Here is a 25,216-nt window from a genome sequence, read left to right as displayed (position 1 = left end):
ATTAAATACACTCCGTGGAAACTGTCAGTGTCATTTGATACCCAGTGATGAGATTTTTTATCTCGGTTGAGGCATCTGGTGTGGATTTCTGTTGCTGAGCTAAGAGACACCTCACTGAAGACGTCCTGAGCCACGCCCACCTCCCCTCCGCAGTCGTCAGTGGCGCCTCTGATACTCGGGCGCGCGTGTTCGCTGCAGACGGAGGGGACTGGGGAGCTCTGCCTCCCTTCTCCAGCAGTGATCCCTCGCCCAGCGTCCGTGCAGCCCGTGTGGAGGGCGTGAGGCGCGCACAGCGGGCATGGGTCCCGCTGTGGGTCCTGGCTTCGGGGAGTTTTGCTGTGGGCTTGGGAAACCCAGGCGGAAGTGCATGGGAGTGGGTGGGGACCCAGGATTGGATTCCCTGAACCTGCCGGCTCGTTCTCTTTAGGGACCTCAATCGGAATCGGATCCGGCTAATCGAAGGCCTGACGTTCCAGGGGCTCGACAGTTTGGAGGTGCTGAAGCTTCAGCGGAACAATATCAGCAAGCTGACAGACGGGGCCTTTTGGGGGCTGTCCAGGATGCACGTGCTGTAAGTGCAGGGTGGGCCGCGGGGCGGGCCGAGCTATGGAGGTGAGGACGCACGCCTGGCGTGTCACCCGCCTTCCTCTGAGCCCTGGCGGGTGGGGGTGCTCAGCCCCTCCCTTGCAGGGCCCTCTGGACCCAACTCACTGGGGTCCAGCTAAGTAGTTTCTTTGGGGACTGAGCCCTTCCTTACAGGTTGAGAAAATCTTGGGGGAAGCTTTACTGGGTTTTGTCAAGGGAGTTGGTTGATGACAGTGGATGAGGAAACCATTGTGTTAGGCCCCTCTCCCCGCACCCACCTCCTTAGTGAACGGTGGGATAGTGCAAGGACCCTGTTCCCACATCCTTCCCCCTCTCCCACACACCACAGGAAGTTCCTGCTCTCCCCGTTTTTGGGTTTGATGTGCAGGTGGGTCACAAATGTATAGTTCATCCTGAGAGATTTATTTATGTCTTGTGAGCTAATCAAGATGTTCTGTGCAGATGTTCAGCTTTTATCTAGGGAGCATTCTCTCCCACCAGATGGGCACCAGAGCAGAGCTCGCTTGCTTGCCAGAGTAATGTAAAGCAACAACAAAAAGGCATACATAAAAGACAATTGATGATCTTCTATTTTTAAACATTTAACCTTGTTTATTTTTAATCAAAAGGTATCTATATACATAGGTAAAATCAGATTATAAGGAAAAGCAATGATTGTCATCCATCTGTCTGTCCGTCCCCCTGCCCCCTCTTTCTCCTAGTTCCACTCCTAAGAGGTGGTCACTCCAGAGCATTTCTCATTTTGTTTTTTCTGTTTTCAGATTTGCTCATCGTTATTCCCGACTGTCCAAATTAATACACTTATTCCATCGTTTTTATTTATCACCTTGAGATTTCATGCTTTATAGTATGACTTGACCTGCTCAGGAGACCCTCTTTTCCCTTCCAGTTTATGCAAATTTTATCACCATTTTTATATCCTGAATTGCTTATCTTTGCCCCCAGGTCCAGTTCTGTCAGTTTTTTGTCTGTCCTCTTTATCAAGAGCATCTTGATGAATCCACCCTTTCTCCCCACCCTGGACGAACCTCCCCTCCCGTTTCCCTGTTCTTGTTTTGTTTCTTATTCTCCTTGTCTTCCACCTTCAGTTCACTGTATTTCTAGTTTTACATTTTGAAGAAAACTTTTTATTGACATATTTAAAGGTATCATATTGGACTTCGAAGTCCAGGTGATAGTGTACTGGGTGGGCTCAGATTAAAACAGAATTCTCAGAATAAAATGGAGTTAGCGCATACCATTTAGTAATTAGGTTGGACACGTTTACAGTAAGGGCCTTAGAGAGTATCTATAAATTAAGTGCTTACTTTTTGAGCAGTGGCAAAGAGTAAGATAGTTGTTTGCTTGTCCAAAGTCCTTGAAACATGGAGCAAAATTTGAATTGGTAACTTGTATTAAAGAAGCCAGTTTTATGGGGTAGAGCCATCCTTGGCTTGAGTGTGCTGTGTGGAGAAGCTGGGTGATAACATACTTAACACATGCTGAGAATTAAGTTCTAAGCACTGTGTTAAACTGTTGGTGTGCATTTTTAAATTTCTTTCTCACAACAGCCGTATGAAGTTATACTCTTGATATCTCAATTTTACAGGTGCTCAGGTTCATTGAACTTGCACGTGGCAAAACTACAATTTAACCCCAAGTAGTCTGACCCCAGATCTAAAGCTGTGCATGTCTCTTAGCTTAGTGGTCCAGAGCCCAGATGTTGCCAGCCAGACCTGGGCTTGAATTCTGGCCCCTCCACTTCTTGCTAAGCTATGGGATCTTAGATTACTTAGCTGCTCTCAGCCTCAGTTTCCTCATCTGTAACATGGTGCTAATAATACAGTCTGTTTCCTGTTCCTTTAATGGGCTTGCCCTTGGGGTGCCCTCTGTTTGCCACTCCTGTGCCCACTGGTTTGTCTTGTTCACTTTATCCATCCTTGATGTAATGGTCATTTTTAGGAAGTTTTCCCTGGCCCTGTGAGCTTCCTAAGTGTGTCTGGCACTGACTGCCATTTTTTGTTGTTTTCCCTGTCTTCTCCCACCCCTTACACACACACACATACACACACACACACACGCTTATATCCCACAGGCTCATACTCCACCTCCCTCCCTCTCTTTCATTCATGAGAGCAGACTCTGCCATTCTCTCGTGCTCTGATACACTGTCGGTGGCAGTCACAGTACCTGAGGCCAAGCAGCCTTCTGTGTGCCGTCTGCTGGATGAATGAAAGAGAACTGCAGGTAGAGGGGTTGGCGGTGCCTGGCTGACAGCCAGCCTGCCATTGCCAAGGTCCTCCCTGCCGCCACTGGTTCCGTAGGACTGGCGTCATCCTGGGGGTGACTGTCGTTGCAGGCACTTGGAGTACAACAGCCTGGTGGAGGTGAACAGCGGGTCGCTCTATGGCCTCACGGCCCTGCACCAGCTCCACCTCAGTAACAACTCCATCTCTCGGATTAACCGCGACGGCTGGAGCTTCTGCCAGAGGCTGCACGAGCTGTGAGTGTCCTCCGGCTTTGAACTCGGGTGGTGGGCGAGATGCTGCCCGTTGATGAGTTCTCCAGAGCCCAGAGAGCTCTAGGCATGGCTCGTTCCATGGCCCAGTGGCCTGGGGAGGGGTCCTGTCCTGGAGGGAACAGCTCCCCTAGAGCAGGCCCCGGAGACAGCAAGCAGACCCCAGTCCCCTCATTTCTGTCCCCAGCTTTCAGGTTAGTAGGGGCTGTAGGGACAGGGTCTAGGTCCCGCACAGAGCCTTTGTGCCGCCCCCTGCCCTGTCTCCACCTCAGCTTCTCTTGGGGTTGGAGGGAGTTTGAGGTAGCTGATGCTGTTGCAGAAGGGCAGCCTAAAAAGCGTTTTCATTGTGGCTATTTTAAGAGTGAGTGTACGGTAACAGCCATACTAAGAACACATCCTTGTTTAGTGAAAGCGGTTATTTGGGCTTAAGCACAGAAGGGAGATTATGACTAGGACAACAGAAACAAAATATGGCAACATATCAACAGCAGAACAGTTTACGTGTTCTCATTGTTTTCACCTTTCTTCCTTTAGACAGGCTGCCAAGGTTTGTGACACCTTCCTTTTGCCATTTTGCCTCTCGGGGGCTGTCATGTAGGCATGCCAACATTTCACTCAAGATGCTCAACCTGCCTCACTCCTTTTATTGATTCCACAGACAGGGCTTCCTGGTTGGAGCTGAGACCCGTTGAGCTAGTGCCCAAGCTTTCCTGAGAATAATAATAGTTAGCACTCTCCCCTGGACAGGCAGGGGGTGCAGCCTTGGGCATCCTGGCATGCCAGGGTTATTGATAATGAAGTGGACTCAGTTAACATATTCATGTTCTTTTGTTTGAAAAGCATTTCCATCCTATGTCTAGAAGACTGGGGTTTTTTGCTTGTTTGGTGGTTTTTTGGGGGGAGGGGGGGGATGGTGGGTAGAAACAGGTCCTCACTGTGTTCGTTCAGTTTAAAATACTCAGTGTTTCTCAGTCCTAGCTCCTGGTCCAGTAGATTCCTTTATTCCTTAAGAGGATTTGGGTGTTTTTTACTTCTTTTTGTAGGCTTGAATGTGGGAAACGATTCACCTACTAAAGTGAATGTTTGTCAGAGTACCAGACTAGTTTCTTGTCCTCCAAGAGGCAAACTCAAGGCAAACTCAAGGGATGTTCAAACTTAATGTTGGTTTTTGCAGCTAGCATTGTTTTTCTGTTCTTATATGTCCCACTGCCACCTTCTCTCTCTCCCTTTCCCTCCCCCCAGAAGTCGTGAGTTACACTTTTGAGTTTATATTTCAGCAAACCCATCATTATTCAGTGTAAAAATCAATAATCCTCTTTCCTTGCACCCACTTCCTTGGAGTTAAGTGTTGTGTGTTAGTGTCACCACTTTGAATTTAGCTTCCTGGCATTTCAACACAATACAGTTGCACGTTATTTTCACATGGGTGCTGGGTAGCTTCTGGCAGGGTCTTGGCCCAGGCTGTGACGATGCCCACATCCCACTGGGGATCTCCCAGGACACATGGTTTTATGTTGGCCAGGGCTGCAAGCTGAGGGGAAGCAGGAGACGCCTTCCAAGTCTCCCCAGCCTGGCCAGCAGGTCTCTCCGCATCGCCTGACGGTGTGTGCGCCCCGTGAGTGAAAGGCACACCCACCTGGGCAGCCCTCTGGCTTTCCTGTGCCGCCACTCGGCTGGTGAGCAGTGCAGCTGGCAGAAAAGGCCCCACAGCCCAGTAATCTCTGATCTGGATTTAGGGTTACTTTCCAGTGTAACCAGTTTCCCTCCCCTCCTTTAAGCTAAATTCTTTAGTTGCAGGTGAGGAAGTAATTCTGCTCTCCTGCCAGGTGTCGGTGACTGACAGGCACCATGACTTATTTCTCCAGGAGGGAAAGAATGTTGCTGCTCCCTGCCGCTTCTAAAAACTCATTAATCTTCTCTGAATTTAGTTTCCTCCTTCCTGACCTGGTCCAAATTTCCCATTTTTTCTGAGAGAGTGGACTGACAGGCCAGGTAGCCATCCTGGGGCTGTGTAAGAGGTAGAGGAGGAGTGCTGTGAGGAAGGCAGGTTTCATTCTGAGTCTGGGAGGGCGTCTGGCTTTCGGGGCCTGTTCCCTGTCTTGCATACAGTAGGCCAGGCATGCTGAGAAGGGAAAGAAAGCTGGGGCCGGGGCGCTGGGGCAGGTGGGAAGGCCTGTCTGAGGCAGGGGCTCGCGGTGCCCTCTGCTGGCCGACGTCGGGAGTCCAGCCGGGTCCCCTCAGCTCTCAGGACCTGCTGGGCCTGCTGCCACGGCGTTTACAGGTCCTGTCCGGTGCCAGGTCACTGCAGCAAGAGGTCTCTCTCAGCCTGAATCAGGACCAGCCACTGACTCCAGCATGGAGGGTTGGAGCCTTGACGGTCCTTGGGTCCCGTGGCTCATGTTGTCCTCACAATTTTAAAGGATGCCCCTGGCTGCATGGCCTACAGGACCAGCCTGGGAGTCCTCTAGACTTTCAGTGGTTTCTGGCTGCGTGGCCAGTTGTGCTGTAGGGATTCTTGTGGGTGCCGTTTCCTGCTGAGGCCCGGACAGCGGGGCCTCCATGATCAGGGGAGGAGAGGGGATGTGTGACATGACGATGACATTTGCTGTTCCCCACCCCTTCCTCAGGATTCTGTCCTACAACAACCTCACCCGGCTGGATGAGGAGAGCCTGGCTGACCTGAGTAGCCTCAACGTCCTGCGCCTCAGCCATAACTCCATCAGCCATATCGCAGAAGGCGCCTTCAAGGGACTCAAAAACCTGCGAATCTTGTATGTCTTTCACATTTGGGTTGACAGAAGGAAGGGGAGATAACCAGGTGGGAGAGTAGAAACCACTTACATTGTCGAATCCTATTTTAATTGACTTTGGGAGCAGGCTTGGGGTTAACATTCCTGATTTTGGGTTTTCCATTTGTGGAGGCTTTGTCCTGAATATTTTTTATCTGAGCCAAGAATTCATCTCTTGGGGCTGGCATTTGAACTTCTTCTGTATACCCTGTGTCCTGGATGCCTCGCTGCAAGAAGAGGTACATTAGGAGTCACTTAACAAAGTAGGGGCAATAATGTCATTTTGCTCCAACTTCCTAATTAGGCAGAGTAGCAGGAAGTTGCTGCAGGAGGCTTTCCTGGGATGTTCACAAAACTTGCAATTGTTGGCTTAGAGGAACTAAGACCTCCTAGGCAACTTATCAGCATAAAGCTCCCAAAGAGAGTGGGGGGCATATAGTTTCCAAAAGACAGTGGGTGGTGATCCTGCCGGCTCTTTCCCAGCAGTGCCGGACAGCAGAGAGAGGGCCCTGTTCTGATGTAGTCCAGAGCAAGGCCTTGGCACTTGCACCTGGTGGAGACGCACAGGGGCGGTTGTAATGTTGCGCTGTCGTTGGGGAATGTGAAAGAGCTTGGACGCTGAGCTATTCAAGCCGAGTTCGGCCTGGGAGCTCAGGCAAGTCCTGATTAACAAGGATGGGAGCATTCAGGCTGCGCGGGCAGAGGGAAGAGAGAAAGTTTGGCAGCCAGGGCTGGGAGCAGGGAGACAGGCACACAAAGCCGCAGCCCTGGGTCCCTGGGTTTTTCAGTATGAAGATAATAGAGAGGAACCCACTGAAAGGAGGAGTCCCTTCCAGCAGCGGAATCTCAGCTCCTTGAGCTTCCTGCTGTAAGACAAAGGACGCTTTTCAGTCAGAGCCCCTCCCTGCCGGCAGTGTGGATTCCTTCTGGAGGCTCTGGTGGGGGGGGGGGGGGGCACCCGCAACATCCCTTTCTGTTCCTGGGCCGTGTCTGCAAGGGCTCAGGAGACGAAAGTCTAGGAACCAAGAACCTTGTGGGAAGTTGGAGAGGGCTGAATGTGTGGCAGGACGAGGGCCTGTTGGCCAGGCGTGGTGTTTTGCCCAGGAATTGGGACTGTGGCCTGCCTTGGAAGTGGGGGAAGGAAGCTGATTCATCGGCCTTGTGATTTGCATTGTTGGAGGAGACTGGGCTGAGAAGTTGGCCTCGTCCCTCGGATCCTGGCAAGTGGGTCACAGGTCTGACTCAGCATCCAGATGTCCTCTCTGGCTCAGCGTCAGCCTCCTGTGCAGGCTTTGTGAGGAGTTGGGACCCTGGGACCCAGACCCACTTGCCCGCATGGAGGTGGCTCCAGGGAGGGTCCTGTGCCGGGCCTCTTTCTTTGCCATCCCTTTCTATCCTGCGTGTTCTGCAGTTTCTCAGTCAAGTCCAGAAAAGCGACTCTGGCTCTTGTGAGAGCAGTGAGGAGACTTAAGGCACCCTTCAGGCCGATTCTTGGTGCCAAGGGCCAGATGTCCACTCCCTGGAGGTGGAATACAAACTGACTTTCCCGTCCGCTGTCTGCACTTCCCTTCCCTGGGGCTCAGCCTTGGCCGACTGGGAAGCGGCAGATGGCGTGTGGGGCAGCTTCATGTTTTAGGCATGCGTCAGCTTTGTTGGAACGTGGAGAAAGGCCGCACGACGGGGTATGCCAGGCCAGGCTTCTCCCGGCTCAGCGATCGCACTTCTCTTAACCACACGTTACGGCAGCACACCTAGAGTACACTTAGATGTCTTCAGCTTCAGAGTAGAAGGTTCTCCATATCCCCTTCATGTTGAGGAACTCGGGCTGGATGGTAAACTGTCTGTCTGTCTTCCCCTAGGGATCTGGACCATAACGAGATTTCAGGCACAATAGAGGACACCAGTGGAGCTTTCACAGGGCTCGAGAGCCTGAGCAAGCTGTGAGTATCCGTGCGTTTGAGGTCCCGCAGAGCTCTCGAACTGGACTGGGAGGTCGTGCCGCAGCAGCTCCCCGCCCTGCCTCTGTTCTGGGCCCGGCTGGAGGAGAGCTGGCTCCTGCCTACACCTCCTTTTGTTGGGGAAGAGAAGTCTGAACGAGGAAGTAGGAGACGCTTCATCCGCTGACTTGGCCAGTGGTCTCTTCACTGCCCTGGGCGATGGTTTCTTTGGGGCGAAGGCTTGGTGTTCGGTGGCTGTTGGATCTTCTCTCCTGCTTCATTTGTGATAGCCATGAGTGAAGGCGCCACAGTTTTTGTTGTTCTTTTCATGGAGGAGTCTAGCCTCCTGACTCAGTTTCTAGAAACTGTGAAATGTTTCAAGCTGAGCCACTGGTGTGTGTGTTGTGTCTGATAGCCTCATGAGGGCGGGCTCTGTTATGTCTCCTTTTATGGTTAAGGAAACGGAGGTGAAGGGGTTTTGGCCCAGACCATGCAGCTGGCAAGTGGTAGGGTCAGGATTTGCTCGACTGGTTCCAAAACCGGGTTCTTCCTCCTCCGTCCCACCCTGTCTCTCTCTGCGTCTGGCCTCACTGCTCACCAGCACCTTCCGCAGACACTGCCCAGGAGCATCCAGGAGTGGGAACCCGAGTGCGTGTTCCCTGTTTATTAACAGCTCAGGGAGAAGGCCTGGAAGAGGCCCCGTCCGCATTGGTGGTGAGCTGAGCGCGACCCGCCGTGCCTCCAGAGTGCGAGTGTAAAGTAAATATTTTTAAAGCAGCAGTGGATCTCAAGGCTTTAGGAAAGCCTGTGGTGGGGAGAGTCCTTTTGTGTAGTAAATGCTTCTAGTTTGTTTTGAAAAGTACAGTTTTTCACACCAGTTACATTACGAGAGTGCTGATGAAGTATAAGCTATTTTGACTCTGTGGATTATGTTTCTTCCTGAGCATCCTGTACTCCAACAGCATGTCAGAAGTGTCTGCCAGTCCTCCTCCTTCTTTTCTGTCCTCACCTGCCTTCCCTCCTGCCCCTTCCTGGCCCCTTTAACCCACATGGCAAGCCTGGGGAAAGCCAGGAGCAGCAGAGTGGCCTGGGACACAGGCCTGTTATTAACGAGCCGCAGGCTTGGAGTGTGGCTGGAGGTTGTGGTTGTGGAAAGCACCAGAACAGCCGTTCAACCCAAACCTAATTATTCGCTGCCTCACCTAAGTGCACCCTAGAGCTAACTGAGGGGTGAATGGGGGTGGGACGGTGCAGCCTGGTGCTCCGTGGGGCATGTCCTGTGAGTGGAGCCCGGAGTGGCGGTTCTCAGGCCTCCCGGCTCCCAGGAGGTGCCCCTCAGGCCCGGCCTCATCCAGGGGGCCCGTGTGGAGCAGCTGCCCTGTGCATATATCAGCTTTCACTCTTAGCCTGCTGTTCCCTGGTCTTTTCTCCTGCTTGGACCTGCAGGACTAAGTTCAGTGGTTCTATCTAAACTTTCAAAAAGTCGGCACAAACCCGTTTTCCTCACTCGAGTCACTCTGATGTGGGGTCCATTAAAGCAGTCGTCTCCAAAACAACTAAAAACAATGCAGTTTCTCAAGCCTTAGCCCGTCCAGCCCCGCTGAATCAGAATCTTGGGGCTTGAGGATCTGCACATAATTCAAGAAAAGAGAGAGACAATTGGGGAAAATTGGGTATATTAGCAATAATTCCTGGATATGATAAAATATATACAGTCAAATATTGTAGGTGTCTTACTACCATGGTTATATTGCAAAAGCCAAACAAACAAACAAACAAATCCTTATCACCTTGGCTAAAAACAGAAAGCTCTGATGCCTGCAATTTGGATTCCAAATTACCCAGTTGGTTTGGGGATGAGAGTATGGAAGAGGTAGAGATGAGATAAGATTAAATGGCTGGGTGATGGGTATAGCTGTGTAGCTACGTGAGTGGTCTATGGGGTTTCATGATACTCCTCTGTCTGCCTAAGATGGTGTTTGAAATTCTCCACACTAAAAGGGGAAAGAGAAGCAAATGCTTCTACCTGATCCTGGTGCACAGCTCCGATTAAGAACCAGGGGGCTGGGCATATGGTAAGGGTGGGGCAAACATTTGTGGAATGAAGGAACAAATGCTTTTGTCGTCCCCCCTGCCCAGTCTCCTCAAGCATTGCCAGGGAGCTCTGTCATGTGGCCATGGCTGGGAGAATGACCACATGCTCAGCTGCTCATTGCAGCAGCCTGGTGCTGAGTGTTGGGGTCCACTGGGAAGTGGGGTGTGCGACAGCATAGAGAAGGGCTGTGCCTCCAGGACTGTCGTGTCAGAAGGACTAATTCACCCGAAGGAGACCGCAGTCAGCACTGGGCCCTTTGATCAGGGTTTGCCCTGGAAGAGCTTGTGGGGGGCATTCAGGATCCACCTTACCTCAGACTGAAGAGGGAAATCCTTTCTGGCCCTCACTGAGTTATTCAAGGACCTGGGTCCTTCCCAACCTGCAAGAGGCCAGGCCTAAATTAAAACATTCTCCCAGAAAAGAAGAGAGCAGCAGGGCCATAAAAGGCCCATGAAGATGGGGTGGCTGTTGCCGTGCCCTTGATTTTTCCAGCTGCTGCACACAACCAGTTTAGATAGATTTTTAAACTCTGGCTTCCTAGAAGAGCAAGAAAGCTCCTAGACCCTGGCCAGTTGCTCTCGGCGCCCTAGTTTGCCTGTGGTAATCATACTCACCTACCTCAGGGCCAGTGGTTTGGAGTGTTTCTGGAACACCTGCTGGGGGGGGCTGCCCAGTGTAACAGGCAGTGTGTGAAGAGGGAAGGGAGGTTTCTGGCTGCTGACTAGCCTTGGAGAGGAGCAGTTAGTCCCTTTGCCTGCCCCGGGTTCCAGCAGCCCTCTGGCCTTCCTCGGGAGGGAGGGGGATTGAGTAGCACACGGGAGGCATGTGGGGAACAGGTGTGTTTGGTGGAAATTTGCAGAATTTCTGGCTTTTATGAGACGAAGCCTCTCCCTTCCCACAAGGTGAAGCAGGCCTGGGTGGGTGCTCCCACCTCTGCCGTGGGTGGGGCAGGGCTGACAGATTGCTCTTCACGTTCCAATTTTACTTGACTCTTGAGTTTGCAAATAGAAACATTTTAAAGGCCAAGAGAATATCTTTTGGAGAATGCGAGGTGAAGGGGACGTGCCTGTCACAGCCACTCCCAGAGGCACCCGTGCAAGCACCACCTCAGCAGTTGTCCCCAACACCTGCCAGTGTTGCCTTGGGGGTCCCTTAGGGGTGGGCAAAGGAGATGCGAAGAGGATTTGGTAAGTGACTTCTCAGGGTCACTGCCCAGGTTGGTGGTACTGAGGGCGTCAGACCAGCTGTGCCTTCTCTGGGGACCCTGGGTCAGGTGCAGCCAAGTCTCAGTGACTGTAACATGAGGCAGAATGAGCTTCCACTGGGCCGCAGGCTCAGCTGTCTCCACATGGCAGCCCTTTATTAAAACCACCAGAATCCACCATCTTGAACTCCACTTCCCACCCCCAGATGTCTGGGAGAATGGGAGGACCTATTTTAATCCACCAACGGGAAGATAAGCCCCTGTGTAATTGAAAATTTGAGAATTTGTTTTATTGCTATTGTCACCCATATAAATAACAGCCTGCCCTCATTGTAAAAGGGGTCAGTGTGACTGATGTTTAGTGGATGAAGTAAAGCACAGCTCTTTCCTGGATCTAGTTTATGGGACATTTCACTAAACAGTTCAGTACGTTTTTACCAGGACCTGGAGCCCATAGTGATTCGGCCTGGGGCGGGGGCGTGGTGTCTGAGCAAGTTGGCCAAGCTCTGAGAAGAGCTCGGGGTTGAGGACCCCTGCGCTTGGCAGTGTTGTGGATGGCGCATCAGTTAGCATAGCACTGGGTTTTCTGTGTTGGGTATGTTTGTTTTAAAGGAAGAGTTTCAGATTAAGAGAGGTTGTATTTTGAAACACTTTCAGGATAAGACTTGTCCTACCCAGGCAGACTGCCTCTGAGAGAAAGAAAAGGCAGGATCTTTGGCCTTTTTGCCCCTTCACCCTCTGGAGGCGGGAAACAGAGCTGGCTTTGTCTGAAGGCTGAACTCTAGAGTTGCGATGGGGCTGCTGCAATGGAGGACCTGAGAGAAGGGGTCTATTTCTGATGAAACGGGGGTTTGGGAATCCCTGTGGTGTGGTTGGTCCAATAAGTTGGCCTTGGGGGCGTATGAGGCCCTTGGGGGAGTTGCTTGAATGTGTGCTTCCTTTTGTGGCTGCTTGGCATTGGTCAGGTCTCTTCCGGGGTGTGATCCTGTATTCCTGAAGGTGGCATCCCTGGTACTTGCCTGGGGATCCCCCAGGAGCCCTGCTGTAGTTAGGTTGAAGCTCAGGGCCTATGGGGCAGACAGTACTCAGGCTGTCCTGCCATTTTTTTTTTCTTAAGGCTTTTCCTCCTTTCGGGGAGGGGCTGGTGCTTGCTTTTCCCTTGTGGGTACTCATCTTAATGCAGCTTGCAAGGTAGAGCTGGCCTTGCCCAGATCTTTCCCTTAACTGTCTGTGGGATCCTGGACAAGGAATCCCTCCTAGATGGGCTGTCTCTAAGGAGATGCCCTGATCACCTGCATCCTTATTGCCTAGGAACCCCCATCCCATCCCCGTTAATTCTGAGAAGGAGTTGGTTGCAGCAGCCCATGTTCTGTTGAACAAACCCTGTAGACAATTCTGTTGGGCATTAAAGTTTAAAAGCCCAGGGACCTGATTGTGAGCGCTACGCTGAGTGTTCACTGGCAGATGATTTCCCTGTGCCAGCAGGAGCTACAGGAAATGTAGGCCTTTGGCAGGTTCTCATCAGAGTATCTAATAATGTAGAGGGAAAACCAGAACCTTGATTCTTTTCATCCTCAATGTCCAGCATACACTAGGTGCTCCTCTGTACAGAAACAAACATCCCTTTTGATTATACAGCCCAGTGGAAGAAGCACTCTTTTTTTTTTTTCTTTGCATTTGGATGAGAGGCAGCTTTAGGTTTCCCAGAAAACTAAACTGTCACTGCTAAGGTTGAGATTGGAATTTTCTCGCAACAGGAGCCCCCTACTCATGGGTGTGCAATCCAGGGGTACGGTCGTTGGAGTTTGACCCTTGCGGACGCTTCCAGCTGGGTTTTTAATGATCGTATGGCCCACTGGCATCCCATAAAACCTAGGGTGTCTCCTGCAGGACCTAAGGGGGTTATTCTCAAAGGCAAGGCCCTGGCTCCTGTAGCTGCATCCTTGCTGCCAGGGTGCATCTCCGTGCAAAGAACCATCAAGCCATCTGGATGGGCACCCATTTTGCACCCTTTGTCTTCCCTTTGTTGGGAGCCTTTAGCCCCAGAATGCAATTTTCAGAACTGGCTTGCAGTTTTTATTTCCAGAGTTTTCATTATCCTCGTTGACTGTTTTCTCTCTCACTGAAGCAGCGGTCAGTCCCCTCTCTCCTGTGAGGCCATTGCTAAGCCCCCCTTCCCCTCCCCCTTGGGTGGTCCTCAGGAAAAGGCCAGGCTGGACGAGGCGATTTCTATTTCACATCGCAAGGGGCCTTTTTAGGCAAGATGGTGTGTGCAATTCCAGCCTGTCATCACTATGAAATTCTAATAAAGATAAAAGTATTTCATTTCAGAAAGGGGGAAGGCCTGCATACTTCAGACCCTTCATCTCAGCAGAGGTCAGATTTCCACCTGCCTCTCGCTGGGTGGACTTACCAGATAGCAGCGCCCTGATCATGTGTTCTCTTTCTCCCGACCCTCCCTCATCTGCCCCTCCTCCCCTCCTGTTTCTGGATGTTTGGAAACGGCAGGACTCTGTTTGGAAACAAGATCAAGTCCGTGGCTAAGAGAGCATTCTTGGGGCTGGAAGGCCTGGAGCACCTGTGAGTATCTCGCCAGACCTTCCCTGACCTACAGGCCTGCCAAACGCGGCTGCTGGGGAGTCTGCTAGCAATTTAATCCCATTTTTGTAAACCGAGACACAGGCTATTTGGAAACACCAGCTGCTTCCTCCTCATTATAAGCCAGATTCAACTTTGGCCTTTATTTTGCCTACGCCAGGAACAGTTAGAGAACATATGGCTGGTTAGGGTGCTCCCAGCGAACACGACTGGCATTTGGGGACGCACCCTCCTCCCTGCTCCTGCCTGCGTTACCGTTGCAGCAGGTTGCTTCACGGGCCCCTCGTCTTCATTTCCAGCTTCCACGTGGGGGCTTCATTCAGGCCAATCTGATACCTCCAGTGAAGCAGCGTAACAATGTTGAGCACACATTGGACTTACCCTGGTGTGGCTGCCTCTGAGAACTGGGAGGGAGAGGACAGAACTAGCCCTGGGACATTCATGTTGTCACCATCTGGGGCTGGTGACTCCAGTGCTTGATTCTTAGTTTATTTCCTTTCTGAACCAAGTTTGATTTTAATTTTGTTGGGAAAGTTTTTGCAGATTGACTGGCTGAGCAGGCCTCAACCTAGCTTTGATGCTGCCTTTAAGGCCAGCTTGGTTCCAAGCTTACTCCATGTGCTTCTGTCAATATATGTGAACTTACAGCTGCTTAACAGTAGAATGAGGACATGGGGGTCTCTGGCTAGTACCTATGGTTCATTTGTAAAGCCAGGGCTGTCCTGAAGAGTCATTGTCTAGGCTCAAACACGTTTGTTAGGGGTGGCTGACAGCTGAAGGTTACCTGGGATTACTTGGCATGAGTAAAGTGTGTTGTTTTGCAGGAACCTTGGAGAGAATGCCATCAGATCTGTCCAGTTTGATGCCTTTGTGAAGATGAAGAATCTTAAAGAGCTGTAAGTACCTGGGATTCCATGGCTCTGTTTAACATGAGTGGAGAATTTCAGAGTAAGAAACTCCCATAATTGTGCACCTATGACTCACTTTATGTAACAGCTGAGATTGTTTATAGTTGTATGTAAGTTAAATCATCTTAAAAAAAAATGCCTGGCAGAGGGGAGCTTCTGATTCTGGATCAGAGCTCAGCAGTGTTTCAGGCTACATGGTCTTGGTCACAGCTACTCAACTCTGCTTTTGTAGGAGAGAGCAGCCACAGACACAGAAACTAATGGGCATGGCTGTCGCTTAATAAAATCTTACTTGCAAAAACTCCTTCAATAGGTAAAGGATAAATTTTAATCTTTTGGATTAGCTTAAAGTGAAGAGCCTATATTGAGTGGGGCTTTGAAGAGCTCTGTGGGTGGTGAACAAGGCAGAGGTATCTATGGGAGGGTCAGAGGTGAAGCAGTGCTCAGCTCACATCCATTTCTAAGAGCACCTGTCGGACTTCATCGTGGGCTCTTGGGTGAAGAGGGTTACAAGAGCTTACCTTTATCCTTGTCTCTGCTAGAGGAGACAGTCTAGATATTCAGGTAGGAACACCCAAGTTGCCTTTCTTTTCCGTATACATTAATCTGATCCTACAGCCAATAAGTTCTTAGTCATAAAACTTATTACCTAAAGTTAGAGCTCTTGTTCTTACAAGTGCTAACAAGGTGGCAGATGCCACAGGATGTCCGTCTTTGGGCCCTGACCTCCCACCACTCCTGGTGGATCCTAGATGGGAGTGGGAGAGGGCGGGGATGGGGAAATGGGGCAGTGTGGTTCTACCCCCAGCAGGCCCCCGATGACATTCTGCTGGGTGAGTGGAGGGAGTGTTCTGGGCACATGCTTCATGACACTTGCCATGAGATTCAGATCTGTCAAATAAGTGCTTTTTCTTAGGAGGGTCATGATTTCAGAGCCAGAGTCTGTATCTGGTTCTGTGGAGCCTCAAGGCTCAGCAAAATGCTGTATTACGTTCTGGGTGCCTTCCCCTTCTTTCAGCCTCAGCAGTCCTGCTAGTGTCTACTTTGTGTTTGACCTAATATGAAGGAAGGATTACATAGCTCTCATTCCAGGAAAGGGAGAGGAAATGATTCAAGATCTTTTTAGAAGGATGGATATATGGATAGACATTTGATAAAGCAAGTAACATAAAAATGTTACTTGTTAAATCTGGGTGGTGGGTACATGAGTATCACTCTAGGCTTCTTTCAACTTGTTCATCCATGTGAAAGTTTTCATAGTAAAATATGGGGAGTAAAGAACATCTGATTTATCTAGAAGAGGGTATGCCTCCTAAAAGTTGTTTTCTTGAGGGAGTTTTGTAGTTGGGAAGAACCTGGATCCTTCTGAAAGCCTGAGCCCCGAAAATACTCGGTGTGGTTCTGGCGGCTTAGCCTTGGTCTCCCGTCTGGGTTTCCCGTTGGGAATGAACTCAGCTGTAGCTGACCCTGAACCCAGGCCTCTGCTGGGAGAAGATAAGGTTAATTCCACTTGGTCATTTTCTTCCCCCATCCGATCAAGGTGGACTGAACTGCCCACTTAGTCACACTCTGGGTAAATTTCCACAAGTAATGATTAGAAATACACTTTGAGTTGGAATCATGAGAACGCACAGTTGTTAGCCAGTGGGGTATTGGAACGGCGGGAGGCGGCAGCCCTGGGAAGGTATTGCCTGTTAGCGGTTGATGGGCCTGTGCTTTTAGTTAGTGAAGGAAGAGTGGCAGGAGTCTGCAAAATCTTGGGGTTGCTCACGGTCCCCACTGTCCAGTTTTTCAACCTGGCACATGTCTTTAAGTAACTTGGGGAGGGGAGTTGGGGGGTCTGTGTCTTTGTTCTGTGGGTCTATCCCTCTCCAGCTGCCCTCTTCATCCTAACTCATTGTTTAAAAGAACCTTTTCTCTACCCCGAGTGTCGACTACCTCCCTGAGGCTCTCTCCTCTCTGCGGGGGTCATTGTGGAGGAGGGCGGGGCAGCCTCAGGGAAGCTCGTGATGACAGACCCATTGACTATGTGGTATGAGGCAAATACATGCTTAACCTTTTTTCTTTTTCTTTTTTTAAATCATTTTTTTAAAAAAATTGTAGAATATAACATATAGACAGAGAAGTGATAACTTTCCAAGTGCAAATTAACAAGTAGTTAGAGTGCAAATTTCAAAGAATATTATAGGTTACAGTTCTACCGTTTCACTTATTTCCTTATTATTGAAATAAAAGGTGATAGCTTTCAAATTACAATTTAACTAGTAGCCACAGAAGAAATTTCAAAGGATGCTCTGGGTTATAGTTCCACCATTTCAATTCTTTCCTTCTAGCTATTCTAATATTCTAGCAACTAAGAAGAAGAGAATTATAGAGATTCAGTATTCGTAATCCTTTGTTAAATTCCCTCTTATCTGTTGCTACCCCTTCCTCTAATTTAATCACTTTCCCTATCTTCAGGGATATCTAGGCAGTGACCACCCTAACTTGTTCATGTTGAAAAGTGGTGTTGATTTTAGAGAAAAGGGTCATATCTGGTTGACGTTCTTGAAGAGGCTATTGCCTCTGGGTTTGGAGACTTAGCTGGCATAGGGGCACTGTGAAGAATTTAAGTTTCTGAAGAATAAAGTTAGTGAGTGAAACTTTTATGGAGTCTCAGATAGGGATCCGGGTATTCTTTAAGGTTTTTGGGAGTACAGTTGACTTGTGCTTATGTATCATACTGTGGCCATTTGGCATCATATCTAGGTGAAGCTTGCCATAGGAGTAACCTCCAGGACAGCCTCTTGACTCTGAATTCTCTGAGCCACTTAACCTTTTTTTTCATACACATTTCTGATGAAGCAGAAATGTGCAATTTGTTTTCCCCCATTTGGTCCTGTGGCTTGAATTAAATATGTCTCTGTTCCCCACATAAGTGCTTAAGGTTTCACAATGATTGCCCCGTGTCGTCCTGTGGTTGTCCTTTACAGCAGTCAGCCTTTCCTGCGTGACTACACAAAAAGGGGCAGATATGCAAAATGCAGCCCTGATGGGGAGTTGTAGGTGCTTCTGACAGGGAGAGAGCCCCTTCTGGCCCTGGCCCTTGGCAGATGTGTTCCCGGTTCAACCACAACACAGAACTTCTTGGGAAGCTCTGCGGGGCGGGAATCTGCCATTTTCTCATGTTTAGCTATAACCCCCCACCTCTAATAACTCCTCTCGACAGGATGGCCCTCCAGCTCTCTCTAAACAAAGAGCCACTTGCCCATCTGGTAAAAATGCAAAATCTTAATACTGATTTTAAGAACTAATATGGGCAAGCATTCCAGTATGAAGGCTTTCAGATAAATTATTTGTCTTTGAAGAAATACTTCCCAAAGTTATTTTAATAAGTTAAGATGCCTAACGAGTGATGAAGAGGAGATGTTAGTTAACGTAGCCAGCCTTGGATTATCTGGCTTAAATTTTATTCTTCCTTGCCATTTCCTAGTTTGATGGTTTCTTTGCACATTAGGAAGTCAGAGTGAAAAAGAAGAAAACAAAAAAGCAGTCCATTTGGTTGCCTTGTTGATGTCTGAGGAAAATGGTGGGTGGAGAAGGAGGCTGTTCCCACATGACATTTTTGGAATTTTTAAGTATACTTGCTCCCCGTTTTTGTTAGCATGTACTCCAGACAGTTTATTCCAGGGAGGCCTGTATGTTTCATTCTCGGACTTGTTCCTCGTCACGGGGTGGGCATCATCCTGCAGCTCACAGCCTTGAATTCTTCCAGGAACAGGGCAGCTAGACTCTCGGCTTGACCTATCTTTGAGTGACTCCTCAGGAAAGAATGTTCACTGAGATGGCGATTCCGATTTCTGTTTAAAAAGCTTATCCTCAGTTGCTGAGAAATGAAAAAGAAAATATTCTCTGTTTTGGTTGGAGCCTCACAAAACCAAAGTTTGCATTCTCATGCTCCCTGAGCAGAGGCAGTTAACTGACGAGCGCTATTTAGGGAGCGGAGCTGAATTCTGGCCTCCTGAATAATGCTGGTGGCCATTTATCCTGATAAATACATAAACAAGAGGGAACACAGTGGTGAGGCTCACATGTGGAAGAAAACATGCAGCTTTGCCAAATCAAAAAGTAACAACTAGTAAAAGAACCTTCTCAGAACCCGGTTCAGAATTTAGATCAAAGTCTCAGATTGCCTTGGGGAACTCTACTTGGCTCATCAGGAAAGTGGGAAAACTAGAGAGGGGACAGTGCCGTCTCACCATTGGATAAGCCAAGCATCTGGAAAGGTTAGAGGGTATTCCCAGGGTGACAGAAGAGCAGTGCTTGCCTTCGAACATGGGTAAATTCCAGATCCTTGCTTCTCACAGACCAACAAGTACCAGCATCTCCCGTGAGCTTGGTCAAGGCCACTTCTTGGGCCAGTAACATCAGTGTCACCTGGGAGTTCTAGAAATGCAGGTTCCACCCCGACCTAGAGTCAGAAGCTGCATTTTAACAGGTAGATAACATGCAGTGCTCTGAGTCATCAGATAGGAACTGTGTGAAAATCATTCCTCTCTTCCCGCTTGCTGGTGTTAAATCACAAGTTGATTGGAACGTCTGTGTGAGGGCAGCTCTCTCCATTGAAGTCACACCTCAAGCCCCCACTTCTGTTTTTCTTTCAGCCATCTCAGCAGTGACAGCTTCCTGTGTGACTGCCAGCTGAAATGGTTACCCCCATGGCTAATGGGGAGGATGTTGCAAGCCTTCGTCACAGCCACCTGTGCCCACCCAGAATCACTGAAGGGCCAGAGCATTTTCTCTGTGCTGCCAGAGAGTTTCGTGTGTGGTAAGACTGTCCTTGTGATTTTTTTCAGGAAGGGCAAGGAGCCAGGAGGAACTCTTCATTATGGGAGTAATTCCTGTGATCAGAGTAAACCCCAACCCATGGTTACAAATCAGCTGTGGATGCAGTTTATTTCCCACTGAAACCACACATAGTATTTACTGTACAGTCGCCTCATTATGTGGTTCTTAGAAGACATGCATTTAATCAAAAGGGAGTATGAGTTGGTTCAGTTACAAGTCGGAATAATCAGTTACAGGAAGATAGTTCTGTTGTTGCAGCGGGGCTGTGGTGCCGGGATTGGGCTGTGAATTTACTCAGTATAAGAGGCTGGGGTTTTAACATGTGTTTCTTTCCAACCCCAAGAATGAAAGGTTAAATACAGGAAGAGCAAGTCTCAGGAGAACAGTTGCCATGGTAAAAAAAAAAATTCCTTGATGTTGCCTTGCAGACTTGCTATTCCTCTGAAACACTGAAATGTACACTTGTAGCTTTAAATTCTTTTTTCCTTCTGATTCTTGCCATCTTTTTGACCAAGAGCACAGAAAATGCTGAGCAGCTGAAAGCACACCCACGTATGCTAGCTGGGACAGGAATGAGGAAGCCTCATGGTCAGGAAGATGTGGTCAAAGCCTGAGATAACTTTGGAGTTGGTCCTGGTGTTTGCTTTAAGCAGAACCTGAAGTGGGGATTCCAGATGAGGTTCCGGCGGGTGTGAGCCCCTACTGCTTTTTGGTCTCAGGGGTCTCCCCAGAGCCTTGGGATCCCTGTGCTGATTCTAACCAGGTGCTCACCTAGCAGTATGGGGATCCCTGTGGTCCACATCTCTGTCCTACACGTTGGCCACAGCACTAGCTGGCTGCCTGCTGGAGCCAAGATGTGAGTGGCTGCCCCCCCCCAGAACCCACCAGCAGCAGGCTTGTCTCAGTTGCTTTTGGCGCAGTTGAGGGGGAATTCTTAAAGATACTGTCAACATGGTAGCACCTCAAAATCAACTTTTCTTATTAAAAATTCTTATGGGCTTTCTCTGTTGAATTTAAGGCTGCACACAGCTCCCATTATCTAGGCAGTCAGTTGTTCATCAGGAACTTGATCCGTGACCATTAACCTGTTTATAGAGCTCCTGAAACTGCTTTCTGCCTGTCCCCTGCTTCTTCCTGCCGTGGGGCATTCAGAGGCTTTCCCTCTGGCTGAGCCAAGGCAGGTTCAGCTGCTGGACTGTGGCCCTAGGATACTCCTGGACTATGAGTTTATTTCACATCTCTTACCTCCGTCCCCCCTCTTTAGCGCAGGCTTCCCCAAAGAACAATTGTTAGATGTTAATGGGAATCATAAAAACCCTTGGCAGAGTTGAATGCAGGTTTTAACTCTGAGAATCTCCCACTTGTTTTTAAGAAATTGAAATAAAACACTGTGCACCCACTAGGATGGCTATCAAAATGTCTGATTTACCCAGTGTTGGCAAGGATGTGGAGAAACTGGAACCCTCTCCTCTACACTGCTGGTGAAAATGTAAAAATGGTACAGCTTCTTTGGAAAATGGTTTGCCCATTCCACAAGCAATTAAACATAGTTAGCATGTGACCCACGATTCCAGTCCTAGGCATATACCCAAGAGAAGTGAAAACATATGCCCTCACAAATGTTTATAGTAGCCTTATTGATGATAGCCAAAAGGTAGAAACAAGGCAAATGCCCAGCAATGGATGAAGGGACAAACAAAATGTGCTATATCCATGTGATGGAAAACGTCATCCTGACGTTATTTTTTACCTATAGTAACACTTTTTTGTCTTAAAAGTTTATTCTGCCTAATATTAATATAGACAGCGTTAACTCTCTTTTGGTTACTGTTTGCCTATTTCTTTGAATCTAAAGCATGTCCCCTGTAGAGAGCATGTAGTTGGGCCATGGATTTTTTCATTTCAGCCTGAAGGATTCCCTTGAGAATTTCTTATAGCGCAGGTTCAGTAGTGAGGAGTTCTCTCACTTTATCTAGGAATGTTTTCATTTCTCCTTTATTTTTGAAGGATAGTTTTACTGGATGTGGAATTACTAGTTGACAGTGGTTTTCTTTCATCACTTTAAATGTCATCAATTGCCTTCTAACCTCCATGGTTCTGATGAGAAATCAGGTCCCTTGTATGTGATGAGTCACTTCCCTCTTGTTGCTTTCGAGATTCTCTGTCTTTTGACAGTTTCACTATGATGTGGTGAGGTATGGAGTTGATTCAACTTGGAGTTCATGGAGCTTCTGGGATGTGTAGACTGGTTTTCATCAAATTTGGGAAGGTTTTGGTCATTAGTTCTTCTAATAGTCTTCGTCTTCCTGTTCCTTTTTCTTTCTTCCCCTTCTTGGACTCTTAATTATTCATATTCCACAGGTGTCTGTGGCCCTATTTACTTTTCTTCTTTTTTTCTTCTCAGATTGAAAAATCTTATTTAAATTGTCCTCAAGTTTGCTGATGCATTCATCTGCCTGCTCAGTTGTACTACCAAGTCCCTCCTAGTGACTCCAGAATTTATATTTGGTTCACTTTTATTATTTGTTTATTTATTGATATTCTCAATTTGGTGAGAAATCACTAATACTCCTGTTTATTTTCATGATTCCTAATTTTTTGGTGAAAACTGGATATTTAAGATACAGTAACATGAAAACTCTGGAAATCAGTCTCTTTCTGTCCTTCCCCAGGGTTGGATGTTGCTACTTATTGTTTTTAAAGTTTAATGACTTTCCTGGACAAATGAAGTCTGTACTTGCTGTAGCTACTGAAGTCCCTTTCTTAGTTAGCTTAATGGTTAGCTAATAATTGGGCAGAGAATTCTTTAAATCCCTTCAACCAGTAAGTCCCACCTTTTGCCATGGTGTATGTTGGGGCATGCCATCCCTTCGTGCTTGGGCAGAGCCTTAAGATCAGCCACAGGTGAGAATTTAAATGACATAGTGACAAGTCTCCAGGGATGAGGCTTTTGGGGAGCTCCAAACCCATCTTGCTCCCTTCAGTGGTTACTGTTGGTTTTCCAGGTTACAGTTGAGCTGCAGAAAGAGAGATGGGAATAAGACAAATTAAAAGGCCACAGAGCTTACCTTTCTTACTGAGTTTCAGCTGGTTTTCTGGAATAAACACTCCATGGATTGTTGTAAGCCTTTTGTTATTTTCTAGAATTATGAAAAAGTTGATTTTGACCATTTTTTTTTGGCCAGGGTTTTCATTGTTCTTATGGAGATGCAGAATTTTGGAGGTCCTTATTCTGCCATCTTAGAAATGTTTTATACCCACTTTTTGTAAGGTTTGTGGATAAGGTTTATGCAGGCATGTCTAGTACATGCCGAACTCTTTAGATAAGTGCATTTTGTGTAGAAGCAAGCAGGTAAATGCTCGTTGTAGTCTTCTTAAGGAAATGTCTGTATGTTTGATAATTTAGTACCCATACATTTGTAATTAAGAACAGTGATCAGAGAGGGGACTGCTAATCATGGGCTTATAATTGGATAAGGCCAGATATCCGTGATGCAGCTTTCCTTACAGTGTCTGGTGAGGCTGAGGGGTGCACAGGGGCACTGAATGTCGTGGTGTCCTTGTGTCACCTACTCCCTTTCTGACCCTCTTGTTAGTGGGAACAGCAGCTGGTTCCTGTGTGTACTAAGACCCCGGGTGACTTACAGTTGGCCCTTCTTCTCCCAGATGACTTCCCAAAGCCCCAGATCATCACCCAGCCAGAGACCACCATGGCTGTGGTGGGCAAGGACATCCGGTTCACGTGTTCGGCGGCCAGCAGCAGCAGCTCCCCTATGACTTTTGCCTGGAAGAAGGACAATGAAGTCTTGGCCAATGCTGACATGGAGAACTTCGCCCACGTCCGTGCTCAGGATGGAGAGGTGATGGAGTACACCACCATTTTGCATCTCCGTCACGTCACTTTTGGGCATGAGGGCCGCTACCAATGCATCATCACCAACCACTTCGGCTCCACCTACTCGCACAAGGCCAGGCTCACTGTGAATGGTATGGCAGTCTGTGTGTTTTCATTATCCCAGTAGAAGAATCCTCTAAAGCCACACTCAGGATTGCTTATTCAGTTACTCCAATAAGGATGATTGCAACAGGAGAAAACAAGCTGCGCTGGGACAGGATTATTATATTCTACTGGTCCCTGGGTTTGCCCCACAGCAAGTTTTGCAGATTGAAAGGTGATTCCCAGTGGATATTTTGTATCAGAGGCGAGAGCAGCCCATCCCCTTCTCTCTTGAGGCTAATGTGAGTGCCTGGCCTGGCAGGAGGACTGGCCCAGGGGGAGTTTGACAAGGGTCTTTTACTGAACCACCTTCAGAGCTGTAGGACTGCTATGTGCTGTAGTTTGATTGGGGTCATGTGTGAGGGCCACACCCACCCAGCAAGCTAATGAGATATTTCTGATTATTACCTCCATTTAAAACATTGGCTTGAAGATAAACAGAAGTGCTGGAACTGTTGTGCTCGTTAGGCCCCTACAGACCACAGGAAAACACACTGTTTACCACATTGGCTGGGTTGTCTTGGCTTATTCTTAGGGAGTACTTGTTTCTTGAAAACTCAGCTTCCTGCTTCCTGTTAGACACTCCACTGAAGTGACCTTGATGGAAACTATACTGATGCCTGATGGGTGGCTGGATGCTTACATTTTGTCAGGGAATATTTGGGATAAATAAGCTAGTTAGAGGAATGCTTTCTGTGAACAGTAGTAGGACCCTGACGCCACCTCTCCAAGATGGTTTTTGGCAAGAGGGTAGAGCCATCCCATTGCTTTCCCCAGGGAGAAGGCATGTCATCCTTCCCTTTCTCCTTCCATCCTGTTGGAGCAGATAGTTTTTTTCCCCAGGCTTTCTCCTGATGATGAAGGCAGGTGAACAAGCGGCCTGAGCATTTATGGGGAAGCCACACATAAACCATTTATTTTCTGAGGTGTAGTTGAGGCCATGTTCCACAATGAGCCTTGACGCTGGAGGAGGTGATGGCCAGCCTTGGGTGCAGGAGACTGCTGAGGATGCTCCAGCTGTGGTGGGGAGAGAGCTGAGCAGCCCTGGAATCCTGTTGCCCTTGATCAAAAGGGCAGGTGTTCTTGGTGGCAGTACCTTCCATAGGCAAAGACCTTGGCATGAAAGGTGGAGAACTGGTAAACAGACACCCAGGCACAGTGGTGGCGGCGGGTCTGTACACTAGAGGATTTTCCTGGTTTTCACAATTACTTTTCCGATAACTGACCTTGCTTGTATGTGTTTTGTAGTGTTGCCATCATTCACCAAAATGCCCCACGACATTGCGATCCGGACTGGCACCATGGCCCGCCTCGAATGTGCTGCCATTGGCCACCCTAACCCCCAGATTGCCTGGCAGAAGGATGGAGGCACAGACTTCCCTGCTGCTCGGGAGCGACGCATGCACGTCATGCCAGATGACGACGTGTTTTTCATCACCGATGTGAAAATAGATGACATGGGGGTTTACAGCTGCACTGCCCAGAACTCCGCAGGCTCCATTTCAGCTAATGCCACCCTGACTGTCTTAGGTTTGAGTATTGATGTGTGTGTCTGTATTAGAGAAAGGAAGATTTTTAGAGAAAGGGAGATTTTGAGAATCTTAAATATCATGGGTATCTAGAGGCAAGTTCTCGAACTGGTCTGTGCAGCCTGGGGTGGGGGAGTGGTATGGTGGGCCGTTTTTACTTTAAAATTTCTGGCTTCTCAGAGCTCCAGCTCTTAAAAAGAATTGATAGCCAGGGACTGAACATAGTCTT

The 25,216-nt window shown here is 48.5% G+C and overlaps 1 protein-coding gene and 1 long non-coding RNA gene across 3 annotated transcripts in view; one reads left to right on the top strand and one right to left on the bottom strand.

Annotated features, from left to right (window-relative positions):
* Positions 1 to 25,216, top strand: part of LRIG1 (leucine rich repeats and immunoglobulin like domains 1) — a 123,663-nt gene that overhangs the window by 93,668 nt on the left and 4,779 nt on the right. The window contains exons 6-14 of one of the 2 annotated variants that reach the window (XM_037799927.1): positions 428 to 571; positions 2,945 to 3,088; positions 5,731 to 5,874; positions 7,752 to 7,832; positions 13,637 to 13,708; positions 14,551 to 14,622; positions 19,278 to 19,441; positions 23,128 to 23,448; positions 24,707 to 24,988. In XM_037799927.1, the coding sequence (XP_037655855.1) occupies positions 428 to 571; positions 2,945 to 3,088; positions 5,731 to 5,874; positions 7,752 to 7,832; positions 13,637 to 13,708; positions 14,551 to 14,622; positions 19,278 to 19,441; positions 23,128 to 23,448; positions 24,707 to 24,988 (1,424 nt within the window). The remainder of the gene's footprint in view (positions 1 to 427; positions 572 to 2,944; positions 3,089 to 5,730; positions 5,875 to 7,751; positions 7,833 to 13,636; positions 13,709 to 14,550; positions 14,623 to 19,277; positions 19,442 to 23,127; positions 23,449 to 24,706; positions 24,989 to 25,216) is intronic. The other variant, XM_037799929.1, reaches the window with a different exon arrangement.
* LOC119506960 lies at positions 18,067 to 25,123 on the bottom strand. Its single transcript, XR_005211080.1, has 2 exons — positions 22,296 to 25,123; positions 18,067 to 18,499 (listed from the first exon to the last, which is right to left on the bottom strand). It is a non-coding gene; the product is annotated as an uncharacterized LOC119506960 (long non-coding RNA).

The sequence above is a fragment of the Choloepus didactylus genome, chromosome 1, assembly GCF_015220235.1.
Source record: "Choloepus didactylus isolate mChoDid1 chromosome 1, mChoDid1.pri, whole genome shotgun sequence".
Taxonomy (NCBI): domain Eukaryota; kingdom Metazoa; phylum Chordata; class Mammalia; order Pilosa; family Megalonychidae; genus Choloepus; species Choloepus didactylus.
This window is presented reverse-complemented; position numbering and strand designations above follow the sequence as displayed.